The following is a 25,278-nucleotide window of genomic DNA, read 5'->3' as shown; positions in this document are numbered from 1 at the left end:
AACAAAACTCTCTCATGTGGTAAAAAGATTGACAGTCTGAATCTCTTCTGGCTAACTGCCAAAATGACCCTATTCACTGGCCGTGAATGAAAAGAGGATATCTTCACTCTACTAATGCAAGACATCCAACTAACATTAACCAAAAGACTTATTATAATTTCACATATTTTAATTGTGATATTGAAGCCTTGTTCCAGGCTACTTAGACTATGGTTATATTGACACTCACCCTCCATAACAGACCCTTACCATTTGTATGATGGTTGTCAAGGAAACCAGGTATTGAGAATAGCTCGCTGTCTAGGTGGAGAATTTACCATCCATGAGAATGCAGAAGGGAAAAAAAAAACCATCATCCTTTGATATCACAATAATAGAACAGAGCTGGAGCGTACCCCAGGGTTGGAGCACTTGGCTAGAACACACAAGGTTCTCGATCCCCTCCCTAGCACAAAAAGAAAAAAAAAAAGGAGAATAGACATGGTACACAGAACAAAATAATTCCATTGTTCCTTCACTTCACTTCAATTTGAGTATTTGACTGGTAAAATAAAAAAAAATAATTAAACCAAATTCCTAATGACCTGATTCTATGGGCCATGAGATGGCCTCATGATTAAGGTACTTGCTGCCAAGGCTGAAGCCCTAAATTCATTCCTCTAGACTCACATAAGAAGGAGAGAACCAATTCAATTCCCCGTTTTTCCTCTGACCTCCACATCTGTACCATGGCAAGGGTGCACCTGCCCACACTGACACTGACAGACAAATAAAAAATGAAAATGTAAAAAGAGCTCACTTAATTCTTCAAATGATTATCTATCTAAACATTCATTGCTGCTCCATTTTGTATAACAAGGAAAGAATGGCAAAAGTAGAGTGTTCCTAAGTCTCAGGAGATCAACTAACAAGAAGAGGACATTACTGTATTTATGTGAACAATAAGGTCACATTTGTAGAATGTTTGCTATGTGAGAGACACTATTGTGAAGCAATTTACAAATATTATTTGCTCCTCTACACAATAATCCTGAAGCATATGCCAAAGAAATCACAGAATTATAAAGAATTATTGGAGCTGAGTTTGAAAAGGCATATGTGCTTCAATGTGAAGCTCTTAATACTTGTGGAAACTGATTCAAATAAGATGCTCAAATGAGCACTGAGAAGTAAAAGCAATAAATAAGTTATTAGCACAATTCTTGGGATGGAGCAACAGACTGGGGATGAGAAGTCAAACCAGAAAATATAAATATCAACAGAGCTTGTATTTTAGCATAAATGAGCACTCCCTCAAGGTCACATCAAATACTACTAATAAAGAGTCACTTGTGCCAGGCAGCAGTGGCACATGCCTTTAATCCCAGCACTCAGGAGGCAGAGCCAGGGAGATCTCTGTGAGTTCAAGGCCAGCCCTGTCTACAGAGCGAGATCCAGGACAGGCACCAAAACTACACAGAGAAACCCTGTCTTGAAAAACAAAACAATAACAACAAAAGAGTCACTTGTTTTCTAAATACAGTCATGTCTCCAAACTATAGGATTATAAAGCAGCTGTTGAAAGTCTATTAAGGAAACCATGATAACCAAAACATCAAGAATGCAACCAGATCCAAATTATAAAGGGCTCTAAAGTCTGCTAATGACTACCTAGCCAGTATGCCATGTTGACCTTTGCTGCTTAGACTTACCCAGTATAAGCATTTAAACAGTGTCAATGCTGGCCTCCAGCACACATGGACTGGAGTCTGGGGATTCTTCTACATATATGGTTGAAGATTAATTGGGGCCCAAACCCAGCACCAGCCAACTCTGCCCTGGAACCACATGAGCCAAAGGAAAACACTGAGCAAGGAGTTCACAATGGGCATCTAGAGGTGGTGCCTAGTATTACAACTTGGTATGGTTCAGCGAGCAAAGAAAACAGAGGTAGCTCCCAGAATCACCCTTAGGGGTGCTGGTTTGGGTTATCAACACTTACCAAGGGATTCATCTATTCAACCAAGCCTGAAGGTCACAACTGGGGAAATAGATTGACAAAACAGCCCTGACTTCAAACTTGGGAAAAACAAGACCAAATTAATGATGTAGCTTTGTAAACTTTGGATGGTTGGGCTTTGTTATTGTTTTATTTTCCCATACCTATTCCCAAGTTGTTATATAGCTTGTACTTTTTAATTCCCTGGGAATATTCAAAGCAATCTTTATGAGGAAGCACATGGAACAATGAAATGAGCTCTGACCTCAGAGTTTGAAAACACATTTCTGGAGCAGTGACTCTCAGGTCCTACATCTGAGATACACAAAGGCACCAGCTTCTTCCATGAGACCTACAAATAGGATGCTACATAGGTTAAGTACTGAACAGATGCCTCCTGGAATCAGTGCACTCAACATACACACACACACACACACACACACACACACACACACACACAGTCACTGCTACTTAATTCTGGGTCAAGAAGCGATATTTCATTAGGTGACAAGTGGAATAAAGGGACTGATCACAGTGAGCAAGCACAAAATGTGAGTCCTTTACCACAACTGTTAGCTACTATGATTTCCTGTCCTTGGTTATAATGGCTGGTTTTAAAGGGTAGGGTTTATGTATTATGTATATGTAATGTAAAGGCAATGAGCACCCTCTGGAACACAATGTACATTAAGTAATAACACTATTAATAATAATAGGGGGTGAGAAAGGGGAGTTTCGGCAGGGCTATATGCCTGAGAATAAGATGTTGATCATTGCTTGCTATTTTCTCTTCAAACATATTATTTAGCCAGTAGTGAACAGATCTAAAACCCACTGGGGTTCTTGAATTCAGCTTGGCTGAGTGGTTAAATCCAACGAAAATATCTCAAATGAGTTTTTAGCCAAGGGAGTATTGCATACAAAAGGATATTTAACAGATCAGATTGTAAAGATGTCCATCTTTGAAAAATGATCCTAAAAAAAGTAATAGTAATAATATTAAATAGTCATAATGCATATGTGTCATAATCTGGCTATGCAAATTCTTCTTGAAATAATTATGAGAAAAGGGCAAGCAAGGTGTTCACATCACCCTCTAACGTGGAAGACAATGTGTATTTAAAACACCCTAGGACCAAATTATATAGCTAGTAAGTGATAGAGTGAAAACCCTTCTGAACTTCCAGAAAATCATTGTTATAAGGTGGAGAAATTTTCTGATGCTACTGCCAATGAAAGCTTTGGGAGGAAATGGGGAAAAATAGAATGAACTGGCTTTGAGGCACTGCTTTTTGTTCTTCAGCAGAAAAGTACATTTTGACGCCTGGGCATGTCTTCTTCCAGAATCAAGCTGGTGACATGGAATAAGGGCTGAAAAGCTTGGAGTGTTTCCCAAGTCTCCTATCCAAAGCTGTCTTTGGGAACACCTGGCTTGCTCCCCAAACTTCAATTAGAAAACCAAGGGATCTCATTCCATTTCTCTGTCATTGGGTGATCCCTGTGTCTTTCTTGGGGTCCTGTTTTCCAGGTAGCCTCCCTGCTGATGTGAGTAGCAGACAAGTCATCCTTGTTTCATGTCTAGTATCCTGCTATGAGTGAGTACATACCATGTTTGTCTTTCTGAGTCTGGGTTACCTCACTCAGGATGATTTTTTCTAGATCCATCCATTTGTCTGCAAACCTCATGATGCCATTGTTTTTCTCTGCTGAGTAGTATTCCATTGTGTATATGTACCACATTTTGTTTATCCATTCTTCAGTTGAAGGGCATCTGGGTTGTTTCCATGTTCTGGCTATTACAAACAATGCTGATATGAACATAGCTGAACAAGTGCTCTTATGGTGTGGTTGAGCATTTCTTGGGTATATGCCCAAGAGTGGTATAGCTGGATCTTGGGGGAGATGAATTCCCAATTTTCTAAGAAAGCGCCATATTGATTTCCAAAGTGGTTGTACAAGCTTGCATTCCCACCAGCAGTGGAGGAGAGTTCCCCTAGCTCCACATCCTCTCCAGCATAAGGTGTCTTCAGTGTTTTTGATCTTAGCCATTCTGACAGAAATGGAATGAGATCTACATGAACAGCCTGGACATGAGTGGGGGTAATGAAAGGCGAGGGTTGAGGGAAAGAGAGCTTGGGGGAGCGGGAGATCCCAGCTGGATCAACAACAGAGAGGGAGAACAAGGAATAGGAGACCATGGTAAATAAAGACCACATGAGAATAGGAAGAAGCAAAGTGCTAGAGAGGCCCACAGAAATCCACAAAGATACCCACACAACAGACTGCTGGCAGAGGTCGAGAGACAGCCTGAACTGACCTACTCTGGTGATGGGATGGCCAAACACCCTAATTGTTGTGCTAGAAACCTCATCCAACTACTGAGGGATCTGGATGCAGAGATCCATGACTAGGCCCCGGGTGGATCTCTGGGAGTCCAATTAGCGAGAATGAGGAGGGTTTATATGAGCGAGAATTGTTGAGACCAAGGTTGGATAAAGCACAGGGACAAATAGCCAAATGAATGGAAACACATGAACTATGAACCAATGGCTGAGGGGTCCCCACTGGATCAGGCCCTCTGAATGGATGAGACAGTTGATTGGCTTGATCTGTTTGGGAGGCACCCAGGCAGTGGGACCAGATCTTGTGCTCATTGCATGAGTTGGCTGTTTGAAACCTGGGGCCTATGCAGGATTGTTTGGCTCGGCCTGGGAGGAGGGGACTAGACCTATCTGGACTGAGTCTACCAGGTTGACCTCAGTCTGTGGGGAAGGCTTTGCCCTGGAGGAGATGGGAATGGGGGGGGGGGTTGGGGGGAAGGTGAGGGGGACGGGAGGGGGGAGAACAAGGGAATCCGTGGCTGATATGTAGAACTGAATTGTATTGCAAAATAAATTAATAAAAAAAAAAAAAAAAAAAAAGAAAACCAAGGGAACCTGGCCCTGGGGCAGCCAGCTGGGCTAAGGAGCATGAATAGAAATCACTATAGGGTACATTGGGGATGTACCCAATGCAAGCAACACAGTGTTTCATGTAATTGGGTTTAAAAAAAGGACATAATCTGCTTTCTGCTCTCTGGGTTCAGTGTTTTGAGTTTGTCATTCCATCTGCTCTGAAGCCATAGTAGGTAGCATTTGGTGGGTGATAGGGTCACCCTAATGTTTTTAAGATTCTAATGTGGAGGTCACTAAGGACTGTTTGGCAAAGCTTGAAAATGTTCTCAGTTGTCAAAATTTGAGTGTGTGTATGTGTGTGTGTGTGTGTGTGCGTGTGTGTGTGTGTGTGTGTGTGTGTGTGTGTGTGTGTGTGTGTGTGTGTGAGAGAGAGAGAGAGAGAGAGAGAGAGAGAGAGAGAGAGAGAGAGAGAGAGAGAGAGAGAGTGTGTGTTACAGGGAGCTATGGGGAGAGACCAGGGGTGGGTGCTCAGTAGTCTCAGAATGAACATTTTTCACTACAAATAACTGCCAGGCCCAAATTATCAAGTGTTAAGGTTGAGGAACTTCATTCAAAGGAATATTGAAAACACACACACACACACACACACACACACACACACACACACACACACAATCTTCATTTGATACTGATACTGGCAGGAGAATCAAGTGTTTTATGTTTGCACCCAGTGGAAATTTTGAATTTTCAGAGGTAAGGAAAGACTTTGAAGAGGGGAGGAAGCTAGAGTTCAGTCCACATTACCGAAACTAGCCAAATAACCTGATTTTCTGCCCCTCAAAAAGGGATTTAAGGATTGGAAGAGCATGACTGTCCACCAACTGGTTCAGGAAAAGCCTCTCTTGGCTGGAGACAGTGAGCTATGCCTTTGTTGGCTCTTTCTCAGCAAGACAAGGTGCACCTTTCCACTAGAGCTCAGTAGGTGTCAGCAGGTAAACTCCACTGCACATTAAAACAAGGAATTTGAGCTCCAGAGATTGAGCAGCTGTCTCAACACTGACACCTAAGTACTGGCTGTGAGGCATCTGAGTACTAGATGTTAACCATCCTAGGTGAAGAGCACATAGACATTTGCTCTGCATGAAAAGTAGAGGGTGGAGTTTTTTGCCTGGAATCCAGCTTCACGATGCGACACAGTAAACACACCAAGCTGTAGAATATTATTTTAAGGTGTGTTATTTTTGTTTATGTTGCATTTGTTTAACTCTGTGAAGCTGTGTTACTGTGCCTGTCTAAAACACCTGATGGTCTAATAAAGAACTGAATGGCCAATAGCAGGGCACGAGAAAGGATAGGTGGGGCTGGCAGGCAAAGAGAATATATAGGAGAAATCTGGGAGAAGAGAAGTCTAGGAATGAGAGAGAAGGAGGAGGACTCCAGGGGCTAGCCACCCAGCTACACAGCAAGCCATGGAGCAAGAGTAAGATTTACGGGAAAAGCCCAGAGACAAAAGGTAGATAGGGTAATTTAAGTAAAGGAAAGCTGGCAAGAAACAAGCCATGTTAAGGCAGGGCATTTATAATTAACAATAAGTCTCCATATGTGATTTATTTGGGAGCTGGGTGGTGGGCCCCCAAAAGAAAAAAAAAACCCCAACAAAATACCTATTCTTTTGTGTGTATGTGTGTGTATGTGTGTATGTGTGTGTGTGTGTGTTTGCACACACACCTGTACATGCATGCATGTATACACACATGCATATGTATGAATGTATGGCTGCAACAGGGATCCTCTTATTTCTGCCTCCCTAGTGCTGGATTTTAAGTGTGTGACACTGTGCTCAGTTTATTACATGCATTATGCATTCGGGTAATCAAAGTCAGGTTCTCAAGGCAAGCACTTTATTGACTACCCCCATCCAAGTCTCCTTTATCTGTTCCTATGAGGCACTGTGTCTCTGTTCATCCTGTATACACCATTATTTCAGGGGTAACAAAATACATAAGGGGTGAGCATATCCCCTTGCATTGGGCAGTATGCTAGTCACACTTATAGTTCTAAACACCAGCAAGTGGAAATCTAGACAGCAAACGTAACTCTTGCCTTCCTATGAAAATTTGTTCTGTCTCAATTTCCCCCATTTTTCTACCAGTGTACCCACCAGCTTTTACTAGAATTCTAAGTCAGAGAGTGAGATCTGATCGTCTGTCCATGTCACATATCTGTCTTCTGCTTATCATGTTCATACCCTGTCAGGGCAGCTGTCTTGCCAAGGGTGTGAGCCATTTACAGAGGGAGCTTCTACCCAAGGTATTTTAGACTCTTCTCTTAGGGAACCATTTAAAACAAAACAGTAAGTCTATAGAACATGAAGAAAATTCATTTTTTCTTGGTTTATCCACCAAGGCATGCCTTTAGAACCAATCCCTTTACTGGATTCCTAGAGCCGACCACCTCACAGGAACTAGAAGGACCCATGACTTGGCAGTACCCCAAGGTCTACAGTTGTCATTTTGTTACAAGTTGATCAGTAATAAAACTAGAATTCTGGACAGAACTGAGCAAAGACCATACAATTTAGCTCGTTCCTCTTCCCTGACACATGCTGTATAGATTGGGGAAACAGCTTTTGGACTCAGTTCTAAACCCTATAAAATTAAAGTCCAATTTTTTTTAATATGAGGGCAATTTATCTACACTGATCTATTGCTAAGCATGCATCTCTCACTTCAGGAAATCTCGCAAGCTGTCAGTGAAAAACTTAAATGTATATGTATGTGCATGTTATGAAAACACCAGTCTGTACAAGAGCGGAATTACAAAAATTCAGAGCAAGTCCAGGGGCAGAGATGGCTTAGCAGTTAAGAGAACTTGCTTGCAAACATGAGGACCTGAGTTTAGATCTCTAGTACTCACCTAAAAAGCTGGGCATGCTATGCACATCTATAACACAATTTTTAAAAAAAAAAATCAAAACAAAATAAACAAAAAAACAAACAAACAAAAACCAAGCTTTGGGTACAGTGTGAAACTCCATTTTGAGGGGCTAAGGCAGTGAGTGACAGAGGACACCTGACATCTTTCTCTGGACTCTGCATATGCACACACAAGCTCCACTCTCCCTACCTCCACATCCACAACACACACTACAGTGTAAGCTGTAAGTCTTGATTTTAAATAGTTGTGTGCTGTGGGATGTTCTGTATGGCAAATGTGTTGCTGATTAGTCAATAATTAAAACACTGATTGGCCATTGGCTAGGCAGGAAGTGTAGGCGGGACAAGGAGGAGAATAAAGCTGGGAAGTGGAAGGCTGAGTCAGAGAGACACTGCCAGCCGCCACGATGAGAAACAGCATGTGAAGATGCTGGTAAGCCATGAGCCATGTGGCAAGGTATAGATTAATGGAAATGGATTAATTTAAGCTGAAAGAACAGTTAGCAAGAAGCCTGCCATGGCCATACAGTTTGAAACCAATACAAGTCTCTGTATTTACTTGGTCGGGTCTGACGGCTGTGGGACTGGCAGGTGAGAGAGATTTGCCCTGACTGTGGGCCAGGCAGGAAAACTCTACCTACAAATGGCGTCCAACGTGGTGGCAAGAGTTTCCACCTAAAAACCTGAGAAAAGATTCTAAAACGGAGCTAAAAACAGTTCCTAATTGTCTCTCTCAAATGAGCGGCAGCTGCTGGTTTGAGCTACTGGTGGGTTCCTAGCGTGCGTGCTCAACCTGCCTATGGCGGGAATGAGGCCTTTGCAAGTGGCACTTTGAGCTGCATAGTGGATTTAGCCTTTGCTGGTGCAGAGCAAAAGGGGAGGTTTCTGGACTACACGCTGTTTGGATAAAAGCATAGACCCACGATAGCTCCCAGAGCTGGTGGTAAATGTAGCCATTTTGGGAAGCTGAGGTGGGCGGAGCCAGCAGCCACAGCTGCTGCAGCTTAAAGCAATAGATTCACAATAAGACAGATTCAGATGTAATAGTTTAAAATGTATGTAAAAATACGTAGGCTTGAAAGAGACAAAAAAGGTGATATATACAGTTATATAAACAAATACATAGTTTTAAAAAATAAAGTCTTTAAAGAGACAGTAAAATTAATATAGAAAATAAGCCACGTAAAAATGGATATTACACAGAGAATCTGCATTGTGTTGTCTTTGGGACTTTTAACTGCAGAAAAACATTTGATTGTAAAAGCTGTTGAGTTATGCCAAAATGTATATTTTAAAGGTACCTTGACTTCAAAATTTGAATATAAAGATATGTTGCTTTGGAAAGGAGACTCTGCTTTTGTTTCCACAGAAAGCCAGAGGCTATGGATTTGTTCCAGATTAAGACACATCAGGTTTGACCAGCCAAGACCCCCTGAAAGGTCTCCGATGACACCATGGCCCAGATGATCCAACATCCAGAACGGTTTGAAGGCAACTGGCTCAGACGATACACCCTCATGGACTATTCCATAATCCTAAAATTTTCTTTGTTTCCCCATAAGATACAGTGCCCCCCTCCAGCAGGAAGTAGTAAGAGAAGCTACGCCCAAATTCCCAAATTATATGTAATTTTACTTTGTTAAGGTTAAAACCTTCCTTTTTTTAAAAAAAAAAAGGGGGGGAAGTGCTGTGGGATGTTCTGTATGGCAAATGTGTTGCTGATTAGTCAATAATTAAAACACTGATTGGCCATTGGCTAGGCAGGAAGTGTAGGCGGGACAAGGAGGAGAATAAAGCTGGGAAGTGGAAGGCTGAGTCAGAGAGACACTGCCAGCCGCCACGATGAGAAACAGCATGTGAAGATGCTGGTAAGCCATGAGCCATGTGGCAAGGTATAGATTAATGGAAATGGATTAATTTAAGCTGAAAGAACAGTTAGCAAGAAGCCTGCCATGGCCATACAGTTTGAAACCAATACAAGTCTCTGTATTTACTTGGTCGGGTCTGACGGCTGTGGGACTGGCAGGTGAGAGAGATTTGCCCTGACTGTGGGCCAGGCAGGAAAACTCTACCTACAGTTGTGGAGATCAAATATTACTCTGGACACCAGCTTTTACATAGGGGAGGAAGGATATGGTCCAGTATTTTGTCTTGCCAAGTGGCAGAAAGAATACCATGTATAGCTAGGGCCCCAAACTCTACCTCTGCACACAGATGACCTAGAAATAAAGTTTATCATGTACTCTTGACAAAAATTGATTCTTCTTTCTCCAGCAGCCATTAACTAACAACAGCTCTCAGAGAGCAGTGGGCCCTTGTGATCCCCTCCTGTGTCCCTAATTGGAATGTTGACTGGCTAGATGGTGTTCAGGTCTTGTTCAGGTAATCACTGCTGTGTAACTTCATATACAATGACCATGTCATATCCAGAAGACACTTTTGCAGTGGTCTTTTCCAAACTCTGGCTCTTTCTATCTTTCCACCCTCTCTTCTGCAGTGGTCACTGAGCCATGGATGGAGACAGTGTGATATAGGTGTCACACTGAGGTTAAGGCTGAGAACACAACAGTTGCTTATTCTCTACACTGTGACCAGCAGTGCAGCTCTCTGTTGAATACTGTCTACTGCAAAAACAAACAAACAAACAAACAAAAAAAACAGCTTCCTTCCTGAGGACAGATAATGCAAACATTCTTTTAGGCAAATACAACTTCATTTTCACAAATCAGCACAGACTTTACAGGGAGGACCAAAGTCCCTTTCTAGCATTTATTTTTCCTTTATTATGAAATTTATTATTCATTTTACATGCCAACCACAGACCCCACTTCCCTTCTCCTGCTCCCCGCTCAGCCCACCCCCAATTCCTTCCTTTGAAAAGATAAGGCCTCCCATATGGAGTCAGCAAAGCCTGGTACATTCAGTTGAAGCAAGTCCAAGCGCCTCCCCCTGTATCAAGGCACCTGGCTCAGCCTTTCCAGCATTTTATGTCTAACTCTGTGCCCAAGTTTCACATTTGAAAAATAGAACACTAACAGTCAAGAGTCACTATGAGGATGAAATAAGTTAGCCCACACTAAGTACTTAGTGTTGCATGAGATGCATGATGAATGACTAATAAACGTCAGTTATTAACTTATCACTGATATATAGATATAGATATAGATAGATTGATTGATAGCCATCCTCCATCTTAAAATTTGTTTTCTTTTTTTTTTTTTTTTTTAAAGATTTATTTATTTATTATGTATACAGTATTCTGTCTGCATGTATACCTGCAGGCCAGAAGAGGGCACCAGATCTCATTACAGATGGTTGTGAGCCACCATGTGATTGCTGGGAATTGAACTCAGGACCTTTGGGAGAACAGTCAGTGTTCTTAACCGCTGAGCCATCTCTCCAGCCCCAAAATTTGTTTTCTTTATTAGTACTTTCTCCACTATTTTTCAACTTAACCAAGGTTAGGCATATTCCTTTGAACTGCACTGGCTTTTAAAATTAATTCTTTTACTTTTCATGCCTTTATTTTTTTTTCACTTCACAGACTTTTGCTGTTGACTCTATTTCCTTTTTGCTTTCCTTGGGCCACACCATTGCTCATGTTTCAATTACTGAATGGAAAGCAATTTTCATTCATCACCATCTTTTTTCTGAATAATGAGCATGAAAGGTTATTAACACATCTCCAATGGTAGCTCTGGGCGAATTCTGGAAACGATGTGTTCAATGTCCTTTTACTAATTGCAACATAGTCAACATTTTTATTTCCTTCAGAATTAAATAAAAATTTAAGAAGATGCTGTTCCTCTTCCCAACGTTCAAGTATTCTGAATTTATCACTCAAAATTAAGTTTCTGGCGGGTCATTTTCCCACACTGGAGTCAGGTCAGGGGTGCTAGCAGCATTGTTGGTCTGGAATTAAAGGAGGTTTTTCTGTGTCCTGGAACACATCAGTCACATAAATTTGTCATGAACATTTGAAAATCCATTCTTCAGAAGATGGTGGCTATGGAGATTGATAGCTGTTGACCTTGATCATATTTTTTAAAAGTCTCTTTGGTTTTAGTTCTTTGCCATAGCCATATTGGTGGTGGAAACTATCCCCACCTATGCTTCTTTGAGTATAGGCTTTATCCAGAAGTGTTCTGCTTGGCAGAAAAGCAAAGGTACAAAGACAGGTACAAGATTTAGCTATGATTTGTCACATGTATATCTAATGGTATCAGTTTTTTTCAGTTGTTACTTTACTTCCTATTGTCTTTAGGTAGTTTTTTTTTATTTATAACAATAATCCTTAGTAACTTATTTCTAATTATCTTCATTTCATCACTCATTACACTGGAGCTTTGCAGAAAGTTGAGTTACTCCCTCAAAACATAAAAATTTTGGAGCTTTTAAACACAATCCATATTTCCCCTAGTGTTTAATGTCTGTGATCAGATGGTTATTTATACATATTTTCAAACCAATTTTCTGACATTTGTACTCAGTCTTGCAGTTGATTTAAGGCACCTATCTTCAGATCATTCTATACATACCCTTTCTCAGTACATATTGCCTGCTTCTTGAAAACAAGGCCTTTCATTCTTTTTTTTTTTTACTAACTTTTTACATCTATTTATATTTAAATATTGTATGTATATGTGTGTTTGCGTGTGTGTATGTGTGGTATGCATGTACTTATTTACATTGGTTCAAACATGCCATGGTGTACAAGTAGAAGCCAGAGGACAATTTCCTAGAGTTGTTTCTCTCCTTCCACCATGTAGGTCCAGGGATTGAACTTGGGTCCTCAGTCTTGACAGCAAGTATCTTTACAACCTAAGCCATCTACCTGGGTCTCAAGATCTTTTCATTCTTGAATACCTATTTTAATGACTTTAGGTAGCTGGGAAATGAGCTATGATAGCTTGTTTGTTCTGGATGGTCACAAAGCATGACATATTTGAGTGTAATCTAAACATGAGGATACATGGGTTCTATTCCTGGACTCTTGTAAATTTGCTTAAAGCTCTGAAGATATTTTATTTTTTAAGTTTTCATCATAGATAAGAGTATGTTTAACTTGCTTATACAGTGGATGTAAGTCACATGCTAGCTCATTCATTTGTATACTTTTTGTTCAATAAAGTATCAGTTAAAAACAAATTTAATTAAAATGAGTCACACAAACTGTACTTTTAAGCATATAAAAGTAAACTAAGGGCCTGGCACAGTGGTGCGTGTCTTTAATCTCAGCATTTAGGAAGCAGAGGCAGGCAGCTCTCTGAGTTCAAAGTCAGCCAAGGTTACATAGTGAGAACCTGTCTCAACAAAACAAACCAAATACAAAAACTAATTAAATTGAATATATTATTAAAATTCATCACATTTGTTTTATAAGCATAATTACATTCTCTCCATACATATTCCTCTTCCACACTCTCAAAATTGTTCAATTGGTCATCCTAGGCTAGTCTTAAATCCATAATTCTCCTGTTTCTGTCTCCTGAGAGCTGCAATTACAGGTATGTGACACTATGCCCAGATTCATTTTGCTTTGTAAAATGTAGCTAAAGAAAATATAAAATTCTAGAAACCATGCCCTACTTCATTCCTAACAAACAGCTTTGCTAGAGTCAGACTTTTTGGTTCTACAATTTATGAGCAGAGTGGTTGAAACAAGGCGCCTTGAAAGCATCCATTTCCTAAACTGGAAATGGTGAACACAGCATGTCCACCTTAAGATACACTGTGGAAGTAAAGTAAGATTATATTTGTTAAACATATCATGCTGCATGCTATCAACTCATATAAATGGAAATTACTATTTTAAAGGAAGAATTTTCTTTAATCCCTGCTACTGAAATGTACATTGAGTGGTGAGCATTGAGATCCCTCAGTTCAAATATTTCGTCAATACAGACAAAGGTCCTGAATTTCATCATGGAGCATCTGATGCCTTCATTTGAAGTACCACACGTCTTTAATTTTAACATTTTCTTCATATTATGCCAGCAGCCCCATCTCAGCTTAATATGCCCCAAAAAGTCAATCATTCAAACAAGCAACACTTTCATCCACAGTTCCAAAGCAGAAAATCCACTCCCCAAATCCAATCCAGTCTTTTGCCCATCAAACTGTGTTGGTAAAAGTGTTCTTCCTTCCCATCCTGCTTTTGTCTTTTTTTTTTTTTTTAAATAATATTGCTTAAACTTCAAAATCAATTATACCAATCACACTCGAATCCATGAAGTTGGTTCTTATTCAAGATGTTGGCAGGTGGTGTATGTGGCACAGAAGAGTGGTTCTGCCCTAAGGTCTACAGGAGCTCAGGTCTTCTCTGTGTCTGCTTAGCAGTGGCCTGGAAATGCTTTTGGTCAATGCTTTACTAATAAGATGAAGGAAGCACCTTTCCTATATAGAATATGGAGTTCTTGAGAGGACATGGGGAAATGAGGAACATAGAAGCATTTCATTCAAGTGGCTGAGCTATGATCAGGATCATCACAAACAGTCAGAATGAGAACTAGACAGAGTTCAAGATAGAACCAAGGTTTGTTTCAGACATTGGATAGATTTAAATGAATTTGGTAAGTCTCTGAGCTCAAACCAGTGATTCCTCCAGATGGGAAATAGCACATATAGCTCAGGAAAAATTGTAACATGCATGACATGGAGATCCACAAATGGTCAGAGATATGAGGCAGAGAAAATGGATGGCAGAAACCATTTATGAAAACACAGCTCAAAGACATATTTAAGTTGTACGACATCTCTGTATATTATCCTTTGGGTTTTACTTCAAGATATAAAATGATAAGGGAGAAGAGAGGATTTGGTAGATATGCCAAGTCTTTGAGAAAGCAAGTGGTTGGCTCAACTCTGCATAACCACAGTGACAGAACTTTTAAGGGGATGCTTTGGGCCATATTTCACTCTAAGAATTGGACACAGAGCTGAGCTATAGCCCTTGCTCACAGGTTTGTTTTTTTTTTTCTTTTTTTTTTCAGTCTAATGGAGAAAGTGAGTGTGCTTACAAATGAACCAAATATAGTCTTCCACTTGGTCTTCAGTAGTATTTGATCCAACGGACACAATCAGAAAGGTAAGTCCAAGGCAAACATCTCGGTAAGAATTTCTAAATATGAAAAAGAGTCTTTGAGAGGAAATGATCTCAAATCTGTAGAAGCGTTCAAACAAAGATGAACTAATCAAAAATGAAATATTTGAAAATATGAGGTTATAACAGAGGACTCCCATGTTCTTTCCTAATGAAGATCCCATGAGTCTCAGAAAGAAACAAGACCCATTCATTAAGCAGGCTCAATATAGCTGGATTTAGTGGCGCATGCCCTTAATAGCAACACTTGGGGTTCAGAGTCCCAGAGAAAGGTCATCTGGTAGTAAAAGTGATGAAAAAACAATAACTATCTTCAAATACTGGTGGTTCTTGACTTCTGGTGAAATTCAGTCTTGATTATGTTAAGTCAAAAATACTCTAAATCAGAAAATCATTTAATAAACTGAATCCAGAAATTACAGCCAAGCAATACAACCTAGCATAGAGTTGTGGCTGTTTCCTCTGGTATAACAGGGCTAAGTGAACATTGCAGCTCTCTGTTGCCATCCAGCATTACAAGAGGAACATGCTACATGCCATTAGCCAATAAAAGACCCAAATTCTAAATCTCCAGTACACTTTACTCCATGCACAATGCTTTTGCATGGTTGTAAAGGTGAAATAATATAAGCTGAATTGTCCTGATGAGGGCCTATCTGCATGTGACAGACAGCCATGTGAGCAGAAGATAAGTGCCCACTGTGTACCAAGCACTGTGCTTCCTAATATAAGATACCATTTAAATGCACTGAGTCATTACCAATAAAGGGAGCTACAGCTATGGCTTGAAAGACTTAAGTGCTATGTGTTGCTCTGGTTATTTTAGCATGTATCAGGAAATCACAAGCTGTATTTTCCCTCTGGGTCCTCTGTTGGGCATCTCATAGTAGATCAGAGTCTCTGAAAGGAGAGAGAACTGCCCAGGCACTCAGGGATATCTAATCACATTAACAGACGCACAACCACTGCCAGTATGAAACCTCTATGTTATATACAATTTTGGGTGAAAGGTCTATGTTAGAAATAATCATTGAGGGAACCTTGGATACCTTGCTTGCCTGTCTAGGCCTTACTTGTTATACAAGCTATGAATATCAGGCCTCATTCAACACATAGAATCCATGTCTGCTTCATTTCAGAACAGTTGAAAATTCAGTATTCAGGAAGTTCATCTTCCTAGGAAATGGTCAGGGTAGGCAGAAGTTCACTTAATGGTTCCATGGAGAGGAACAATAAAAGTGTTGTTCCTGAAGGCTCACAGGGGACTGAGAGATTACAGCTATCAAAAGAGAACCTCCTCTCTTTCCACAGAAAGCAGCACAAAGGCAATTAGAGATGAGTGGGGGTACCAATTTGCAGAGTCAACCATCAACATTTTCTGTAACCACTGTCTGGAATCTGACTTCATAACCTTTGTAATATAGGTAATAAGCAGGCATCAGGGCTAAGAGAAAAGGAGATAAATTAGGACTCCCCACCAAACAGGTGAATCATGAAACAGCCACTGCCCCAGCTGCTTCCCTTTATTAGCTTGGCATCATTGATATCTCAGTGGTGGCATGAGGGTGACTTTGTGTGCCAGATGGGACAAGATAAAGGGCTAGCAGACACACAGAGCCTTGTGTAAAAGTTGGCAAGAACTGTTTTGCTGATTTAAAGCAAACTACCTACGGGTATGATCATTTAGTTTTGAACAAGGTCCTTAGATGAGAGCAACTAGGCCATCACAAACCTCAGGAGCATCACTTGGGTGGGTCACTTTTATTCCTAGCAGGAAGGTCTGTTCTCAGTAGGTCTTTAAATGGAGGCTTCATGCTTAATTAATTTGTTCTTTAGAGACAGTTACAAAAGGAACAGTTTCAAGAACTTAGGGGACCCTTGTCTAAGTAGACTTATATCTTAGCCTATACAAGAAATTAAAAGAACACAGAAGGATTGGACACAGTCGAGTTAAGACAGTTTTAGGTTTTGAGCCATGATTACATGGCTCCAGAGTGTTCAACTAAGATTTGGAATTATTTATCCATGTAATGGGGATTCTAGAACTGAGCCCATGGAATTGTGGGAATCCAGAGAAGAAGCAGGGAGAACACTAGAAACAACATATAAATTTTAAAGTGAATAGACCTTAGATGCAGCCCATGGGCCCAGTAACCCCAAGTGCATTGAGCAAGGGTATCCACTTTTTCTAGTGGCTGCTGCCCTTGCCTTCAGATCTAAACTCCATCTATGCCTACTGAATTATACAACTTCCTGTTTCACATCATCTCATTTCAAAAGGGAAAAGTAAAATATCAGCTTTGGCATTTCTTAGCTGCCTGATCTTAGGCAAATACTCTTCAGTGCTGGATTTCAGGTTTATGAATTATCTGTGAGATGGAGGTAATCAAACTTCACTCTCAAGCCCAGAGGGTTGTCATGAGAAGTGAGTGACAGTTTGCAGCCATCTACAAAGCTCTATAAAAAAATTAATCCCCCCATTCTCTGGAGGCTCAGAGCTCCAAGCTTTGAGCGGTGCTCACAGCAAAGAAAGTACAGTTCTGGTAGTCTATTGATATAGGGATCTAGAGTCTGGAAATAAATGGGCCATGCAAGTACAAGGAAGACCGAGGAGCATTCTACAGGCCTCAGAGACGAGCAGGCTGAGACTTCTATTTGCAAATCCACACTAATGGTCATTATGGAGAGAAGTAAATGAGTCAATGGTGGGTTTCCTACAGTTCGTTTTTAATCATGTACCCATCCCTCATAAATTTCCTATTCCCTCATACTCCATCTTCAGCACTAACAGAAAAAATAAGGGGCTCACAGGAGCATTTCTGAGAAGTGCCATTTCCAAGAGCTTTACAAAGCAATTTCTTGGAGCCAGCCATATCAGAGGAGGCGGCTGTCTTGTGTGTCTGCAGATGTGCCATCTGACATACTTGTTGAACACAACGACAGAACACAGCTCATATCTGCTTCCTTCCTGTTATTCCTCCTTCCCAGATATCATCTAAAGTGTGACACATGAATGTGCTCTGTTCCTCACATTTGTCATGGAAAAATACTCATCCTGGTTTCACAGTGAATTTGAAGCTAGCATGGGCTACATGGTGAGTTCAAGGCCAATGCTAACTACATAATGAATACTATCTGAAAAAGAAAAGTGGAACAGTCAAAAGAAAAGATAGAAAAAAAATGCTTACTTATCTGTCCCAAGGCTCCTATTAGGATATGTGCTGGTACACACAGAACCACTATTGTAAAGTCACAGCCAGGCAGACATCTGGCTGCCCACAGACTCCAAATCATACTCAGAAATGTAATGACCCTCTTTTGTGATCAAAGACAAATCTTGCCTTGTTGTTCTTTATAACCCAGTGCTTGAGCTGTACATGGTAACCCAGGCCCCTAATCCCAGCTCTTGGGAGGCTGAGGCAGGATTATCAGAGGTTCCAGACTAGCCTGGGAAGCTTAGTGAGATACTCACTGAAAGCAAAATGTAAAAAAAAAAAGGGGAGAGAATATAGCCCAGTAGTATGGTGCATGCCTAGCATTTGGGAGGCCCCAGGTTAAATCCTCAGAACTGAAAACAAAATAAACAAAACAGCTCTGAATGTACTGTGTATGAGTTACTTAGCAAGCATTTTCTTAATCAGATACCCAATTAGGCACACAGCAGGGACAAAATCCAGGGAACAAACAGATACTATGGGTCTTAGCTGCCTTTCTAATACTGTGATAAGACACCATGACCAAGAGTTCATTTGAGGCTTATAGTTTCAGAGTGTTAACAGTCCATAAGATCATGCCAGGGAGCAGGGTAACAGACAGGCAGGCATGATATTGGAGCAGTAGCTGAGAGCTCACATCTTAAGACAAAACTACCAGGTATAGGGGCTAATAGGAATGCTGTAGACATTTGAAATTTCAAAGCATTTGCCAATGACACATCTCCAAAAAGGACACACAGCCTAATCCTTCCCAAACAGTTCCACCAGCTATTGACCAAGTATTCAAACATATGAGTCTACGTAAGCCATTCTCAAACCATCACAAGCAATTTATCACAGGATGCCATGGAGTTTTATGATCTGCGGTGAGTTCCCTGAAAAAACACATGCAATCCACAAAACAAAGGGTCTCCAAGGTGATGATGAAGTAGGGAATTTCCCCCGACAGCATAGCCTCAGCAAAAGAATAGGTAATGACTTAGTAACAAGGAAAGGGAAACCAGAAACAGTTTTAATAGCAAAAAAAAAAAAAAAAATAGTTTGCAGAGCTGTGGTCTTGCTCTTATGAGCAATAGTGGGCCACAGATGATTTTCAACAGAAAACAGGGGTACCCAGCATGGGCTTGCATTTTCAGAAAACTGATCCTTGCTATTGTGCAAGAATAGACCTGGGAGAGGAAATGTGAGCAGAAGAGAAGACAAGAGAGGAAGCTTGGTTGGGGATATTGGCTAGGGAGATAGGACTCAGCTAGGATATGGGGTAACACATAGGAAGAGGAAGGACAAACCAATAATAAGCAGCTATGCAGATGAGAGTGCCATGAGCCAGGCAAGGGGCAGATGCAAGTTGGCAGAGATGATCATATATAAATGTTTTCCTGTATGACCACTGATGACATGAAAACATCATGTTCTATATAATGTATCCATTCATTATCCTGCAAAGTTGTGGGAATAGGAATCGTGAGACATAGGAGAGGGATGGTAACAGGTAAAAAAAAAGTAGAGATGTCAGGAATCTTCTATGGAGGAAACGATTCTAGAAGATAGTACCCATTTTAATGTGCCAGGTGGAATTCGTTAAATTGTTACATGTTTTAAATAATAAAAGATTTAACTCAGTTAATAACTGTCCTAGCTTGTTTTCTATGGCTGTGATAAAGACCAAGACCAAAGGCAACTTGGGAAGGAAAGAGTTTATTTAGCTTAAATATCCTGATCATAATCCACCATTGAAGGGAGACATGAAAGAAACTCAAGGCAGAAACTAAAACAGAGGCCATGGAGGAACACTGCTTCCTGGTTTGCTTTCCATGTCTTGCTCAGTCTATGTACAACCCAGGACCAACTATCCAGAGGGGGTACCATCCCAGTGTGCTGGGCCCTCCCACATCAACTCTTAATCAAGAATATATCCAACAGACCAATCTGACAGGGGAATTTTTCCCAACTGAGGTTCTCCTTCCTAAAGAACCCTAACTTGTATCAAATTGACAAAAAATGTAACCAGAATGAAACCAGTATGTAAAATAATAGACAACTGGTCTATCTGGATCTCCGTGAGTAGAACCATAGACCCTCTATTCGTCTCCTGTCGTCTGAGGTTCAGGGACTCGGAAAAGTCCTGGGCTCCAGGGGGCACCCTGTCCCTTCAACATCCTAATCATTAATCAACATTACAGATCACATCCCAGGCCATGTGATCAATAGGATCCACAACTTAGGTACTACATGATCTTAGGATTCAAAGAAAGTGGGATTCTTCAATTTTCAAAACATTAAAAATCAAAACAAAACAAACAAACAAACAAAAACAGGGTCTTACTATGTTTTCTCTAATTCCAAGTTTCTATCAGTCCTCCCACTTCAGTCTCCCTAGTGCTGGGACTATAGGTTCCAGGCACTGTGTCTGAAAGCACCAAGTATTTATGAGAACCTGACATGTTACAGATACTATATCCTCCTTCAGTGGCTGGCATTATAACAAATATTTGAAATTAAAATTTAGGAACTGCCCTCACCCAGTTTTTTTTTTTTTTTTTTCTTTTATATCATTCAGGTTGGCTTGGAAATAATTATCCTTCTGCCCTATTTTCCTCATTTCTGGGATCACAGCCCCGTGCCACCCTACCTGACTCAGTCTGTGTTTCTAAACAAGCCATAAGTGGCTTATTGATTGGGACAAGGGAGGGAGGAAGTGGAGTGAGCAATAAGTGTGGAGGCAGAGGCAGCCCTCTTGCCAGCTCTGCTCCTCCTCCCTCTGTTCCTCCTCCCTCTTTTCATTTATGCATGGTATATGTACTAAGACCCTGGGAAACTGAGTGACTTGCTTCCCTCTTTTCATTTACGCATGGTATATGCACTAAGATCCTAGGAAACAGAGTGACTTGCTTTTCACCTTAATTAGTACAGCAATTTGCTAAATTTTGTTTTTACCTTTTTAAAAGTGTTAATCAATTTTAGCTCAGAATAGATTGGAATGGCACACAAATTAGAATAACCCCCCAAATGCAAAATACTGAACGTCTCGGTCAACCTCGGAGCCTGAAATATGTGAAAATCAGAAACTAGCCTGCATCAACATGATCAATCTATTTAAAATGTTCCTACTCTGAAATGAAATTATAATGGCTTTGTGGCTCTTAGAAGAATCTATTTGACAGAATCAACCCCATGCCTATGTGTCTGGTCCTTCCCAAGGTGGTTAGAAACAGAAAGCCAGAGTTTTCCTCCAAAACTACTAGTTCCTCTAACAATAGCAGTACACTAGACCTCCAAGTATGTGAGACACCTACCATGCACCACCTACTACGTATCAGAAAAACAGAAAAAGAAGGCATGCGCTCTCATCTTCTTACTTCAATAAAGAGGTGCTGCTAGACTCCAATGGCAGGCTCAGCATTTTAACACTGTGACACAATACTGTCATTTACACATTCCTTGCTCAAGATTTATGGAAGTGTTTTACAAAAAATAAGAAAATAAAAATAAATGTAAACACAAATACGCACACACACAACTTATCATGTTTCATGTAAGTTTATATTTTGTGTCATGATGCATTCATAGCTACCTTTGGGTGCATGGGGACTAAGAACTACAGATTAGACATAGTGGTAAGAGCCAAGTGGATAGCAAGTTTCTTGCTCATTCTTGGAAAGGAGAAAGGAAAGTAATGCCATTGACTATAAAAGGATGGGTCAGATGGTGGTAAGATATTAGGAAGAATAAGTTTGATAGAGGGCACAGAATAAGCAAAGGACTGCAACACTGGAGAAGCCACATATTAGGTGTCCTCTAATATTTATAGCTAAATGTTAGGGAGACAAGAGATAGATAAGAAGCAGAGTTGGGAGCCCTCGTCAGTGGTCTTTAATTAGACCACAATCTCAATCATCATGCAAACAAGGTGGCATCATTCAAGCAAAGGAATCAGATGACCACATGAATTTTATTGGTTGAAATCTTCCTAATGCAGTATTTATTCAGTGTATTTTTCTTGGGGTATCATCATCTTTCATCAGAAACTCCTACTTACCCCAATAGTTGGGATTATAACCTTTCCGTACCTGAAAAACATGCTAATATGGGCTGCTTATTGATTTGTGTCTTGTGACCAGTAGTTAACTGTGCTTAGAGTTAAGGCAAGGTCTGCCAGATTCTGAGGTCAACATTCACCTCAGTGAACAATAGAGTGATTATCTACCATTCAACCACAGACCATGTTCAGATACATACCGCGGTCAGTGAACTTCACCTTCTACCGATTTCCTTGGTGGCTGGAATTGCCCAGACCAAAGTAGATTCTGTATTAGATGACCAGTTTTGCTAATATGTGGCTTAATGATAAATTCAGATAAGTACAGTTATAAACTGAACATTTCCTACTAGGAAGTGAGGTTCCTGTTCTTGCTACAGTTAAATTAATGATACCCAACCAAGGTTTCCAATGCAGCACATCAGGGAAACTCTTCTCCCTTCCTCCCTTCTTCCTTTCCATACCTTGAGCTCATCAGCATTATAGAAGTCCACACGCACAGCCGGTACCATCCAGGTCTGGAAGAGTGTAGCCAGGATCTGTTCCGCAATAGAATCAGCGATGAGGTGGAAGTGCAAAGGGTTCCGCCTGTGGAGGGGAAAGGAGGATGCCAAAAAAGCATTAAAGGCCTTGAGTCTACTTGCAAATTCACCACTTTCCCAACTGATAATATGCGACAGTGTCACAAGACACTGTGGAAATAAATCAGGCATATAGCTCCACAGTGCTTCTTGGTAAAGATATTAGAACTACAAGTGAAAGAGGACAATTCCCTCAACCTCCACATTTCAGAGCCTAGACAACTAAGCACCATAGAAGGCGAAACCCAATTCTCACATCTGTTATGAAAAAAAACATGGATTCTAAGAATCTGAAGTGGGGCATATTTAATTAACAACTGCATCAATCTTTATATCTACCAATTTGACATACCAGAATTAATGCAGAAACACAATGACAGCGGGCCATATCTTAAACTGGTGTGGACAGCTGGCAACATACTTCTCCATTAACTCAAAGATAAGATGTGTTTTCTACTTGTTCTTTTCCAAAACAAAGCTATGTTTTCATGCTGGAGTCATCTGGAGCTTCACTGAGGATACCAGCCTGCCTCTTTTGTAGTGGGTCCAAGCCTTGTAGTCACTCAACTGTCTACAGTGACCAGCCCTTACTGGACAGTTCATGACACAAGGGCACAGATTCTGGGAGCTTTAGTGGTTTGAATATGAAATGTCCTCACAAGGACTTAAGTGCTTGAATACTTGGTCCTTGGCTGGTGGCACTGTTTGGGTAGGTAGTGGAACCTTTAGGAGTAAAGTTTTGCTGAAGAAAGTAACTGGGAATGATTCTGACTTTTTATAGCTTAAGCTCACTTCCTGTTCATGTTTTCCTCCTGACTGCAGAGATGAACAGCTGGCTTTGTGCTCCTGCATGATAAAATGCAACCCATTGAATTTTATGGCAACTTCAAGCCATAATAAATTATTTCTTAATTAAGTTGATTTTGTTTGGATATTTTCTTACAGCAATGAAACAAGTAAAAAGTGTAGCTAGAGTTTTCCTGCCTGGCTTATCCTCATTTTACTATTTAAAAAGACAGTCAAATTAAGGGCCAGGATGGCAGCTTTAGAAAAACTTGTTAAACCTGTAAAAATTCAGACAGAAGAAATTAACAGTGAAGTTATTTCAAGATTGGATCATAAGGTTACAGAAAGAAAGCCTGTTTTCACAAAGTCACCCTTAATTTATCCAGTAACCATACAGCAGTTGCCAAATCAAATGACTACACAAAATATTTGGGCTCCAATTGAAATGTTAGATTTTCGAAGGTTTAAGGAGGCAATAGTATCTTATGGCATGCATTCCCCATATGTAAAGCAAATGTAAAACTCCTGGTTAACATATAATAGGATTCTACTACAGGACTCGCAGGAGCTGGCACAAGCTGTTCTTGAACCCAGTCAGAGGCTTCAGTGGCTAACTTGGTTCAAGGATGAAGCTAAAAACATAGAAAAACAATGGAGGGATAAAGGAATACAAGTCTGCCAGGATCAGCTTATTGGAGAAGGCCAATATGTTTCAGTACAAACACAATGTTTATATGATTCCAAACCCTAATTTTATGTCGAACAGCAGCCTTGAATGCATGGGACAGAGTTGAGGAACCATGAAAAAAAAATTGGGTAATTTACAAAGGTTATACAAGACCCAAAAGAATCTTTCACAGAGTTTTTACAAAGACTGGCTTCAGCAGTAAAGAGAATGGTCCCGGATTCAGAAGCTAGTTAGATAATAATTGAATCTTTGGCCTTTGAGAATGTGAATGCAGCATGCAAAACAATAATCAGGCCATTAAAGGCAAGATCTGCACCTCTGGAAGATTGGATTAGAGACACGGTTAATGTTGAGGCTCATGACCATGATGATATGTGGGTAGGAGAAGCAATTTCAAGAGGTTTGAGGAATGTTAGATGTTTTGGATGTGGAAAGCAAGGACATTTGAAAAGGGACTGTAAACAGGTCATTCCTAGAAACAATGTTTCTTCAAGGAACAATGGCAAGAGAATGCCCCTTCCTTCTGGAGTAGGCAGAAGGTGTGGTAAGGGAAAACACTGGACCAATGAATGCAGATCAACAAGAGACAAACAAGGTAATCCTTTGCCTCAGTTTTCGGAAAACTCTCAGAGGGGCCTCAGGCAGGCCCCAATAGCAAATCCAGTTCAAACCTTTCCTGCAGTCATAGAGGAAACCCCTACTCAGAGCAATTAAATAACCAAATGCCTATTGGAATAAAACATGCTGGTCAGGATGATGAAACAGAGAGAATAGAAAATTCAGGAGAAAATATAAAGAAAAATTTTTGGCAAACTTCTATTAATGAACAAAGACCAAAATTAACAATAAAAAAAAATGGTGTTTTGTTGTCTGGTCTGGTAGACACAGGTGCGGACGTTAACATAATTGCACCAGAATGTTGGCATCCAAATTGGCCTCTTCAGGAGGTAAATGTTCAACTGTTAGGAATTGGGACTTTATCTCAGATGAAACAGAGTGCAAGATGGCTCGATGTATAGGTCCACAAGGACAGAGAGGAAAATTAAAACCATATGTGGC

At 40.5% G+C, this 25,278-nt stretch overlaps 1 protein-coding gene across 3 annotated transcripts in view; it reads right to left on the bottom strand.

Moving 5' to 3' along the window:
• Positions 1–25,278, bottom strand: part of Large1 (LARGE xylosyl- and glucuronyltransferase 1) — a 569,590-nt gene that overhangs the window by 253,571 nt on the left and 290,741 nt on the right. For all 3 annotated transcript variants that reach the window (XM_052728941.1, XM_052728940.1, XM_052728939.1), the window contains one exon: positions 22,629–22,752. In XM_052728941.1, the coding sequence (XP_052584901.1) occupies positions 22,629–22,752 (124 nt within the window). The remainder of the gene's footprint in view (positions 1–22,628; positions 22,753–25,278) is intronic.

Source organism: Peromyscus californicus, unplaced genomic scaffold (assembly GCF_007827085.1).
Source record: "Peromyscus californicus insignis strain IS unplaced genomic scaffold, ASM782708v3 Scaffold_8__1_contigs__length_139910024, whole genome shotgun sequence".
NCBI lineage: Eukaryota > Metazoa > Chordata > Mammalia > Rodentia > Cricetidae > Peromyscus > Peromyscus californicus.
The sequence above is the reverse complement of the archived record's forward strand: the minus strand, read 5'-3'. Positions and strand labels throughout refer to the sequence as shown.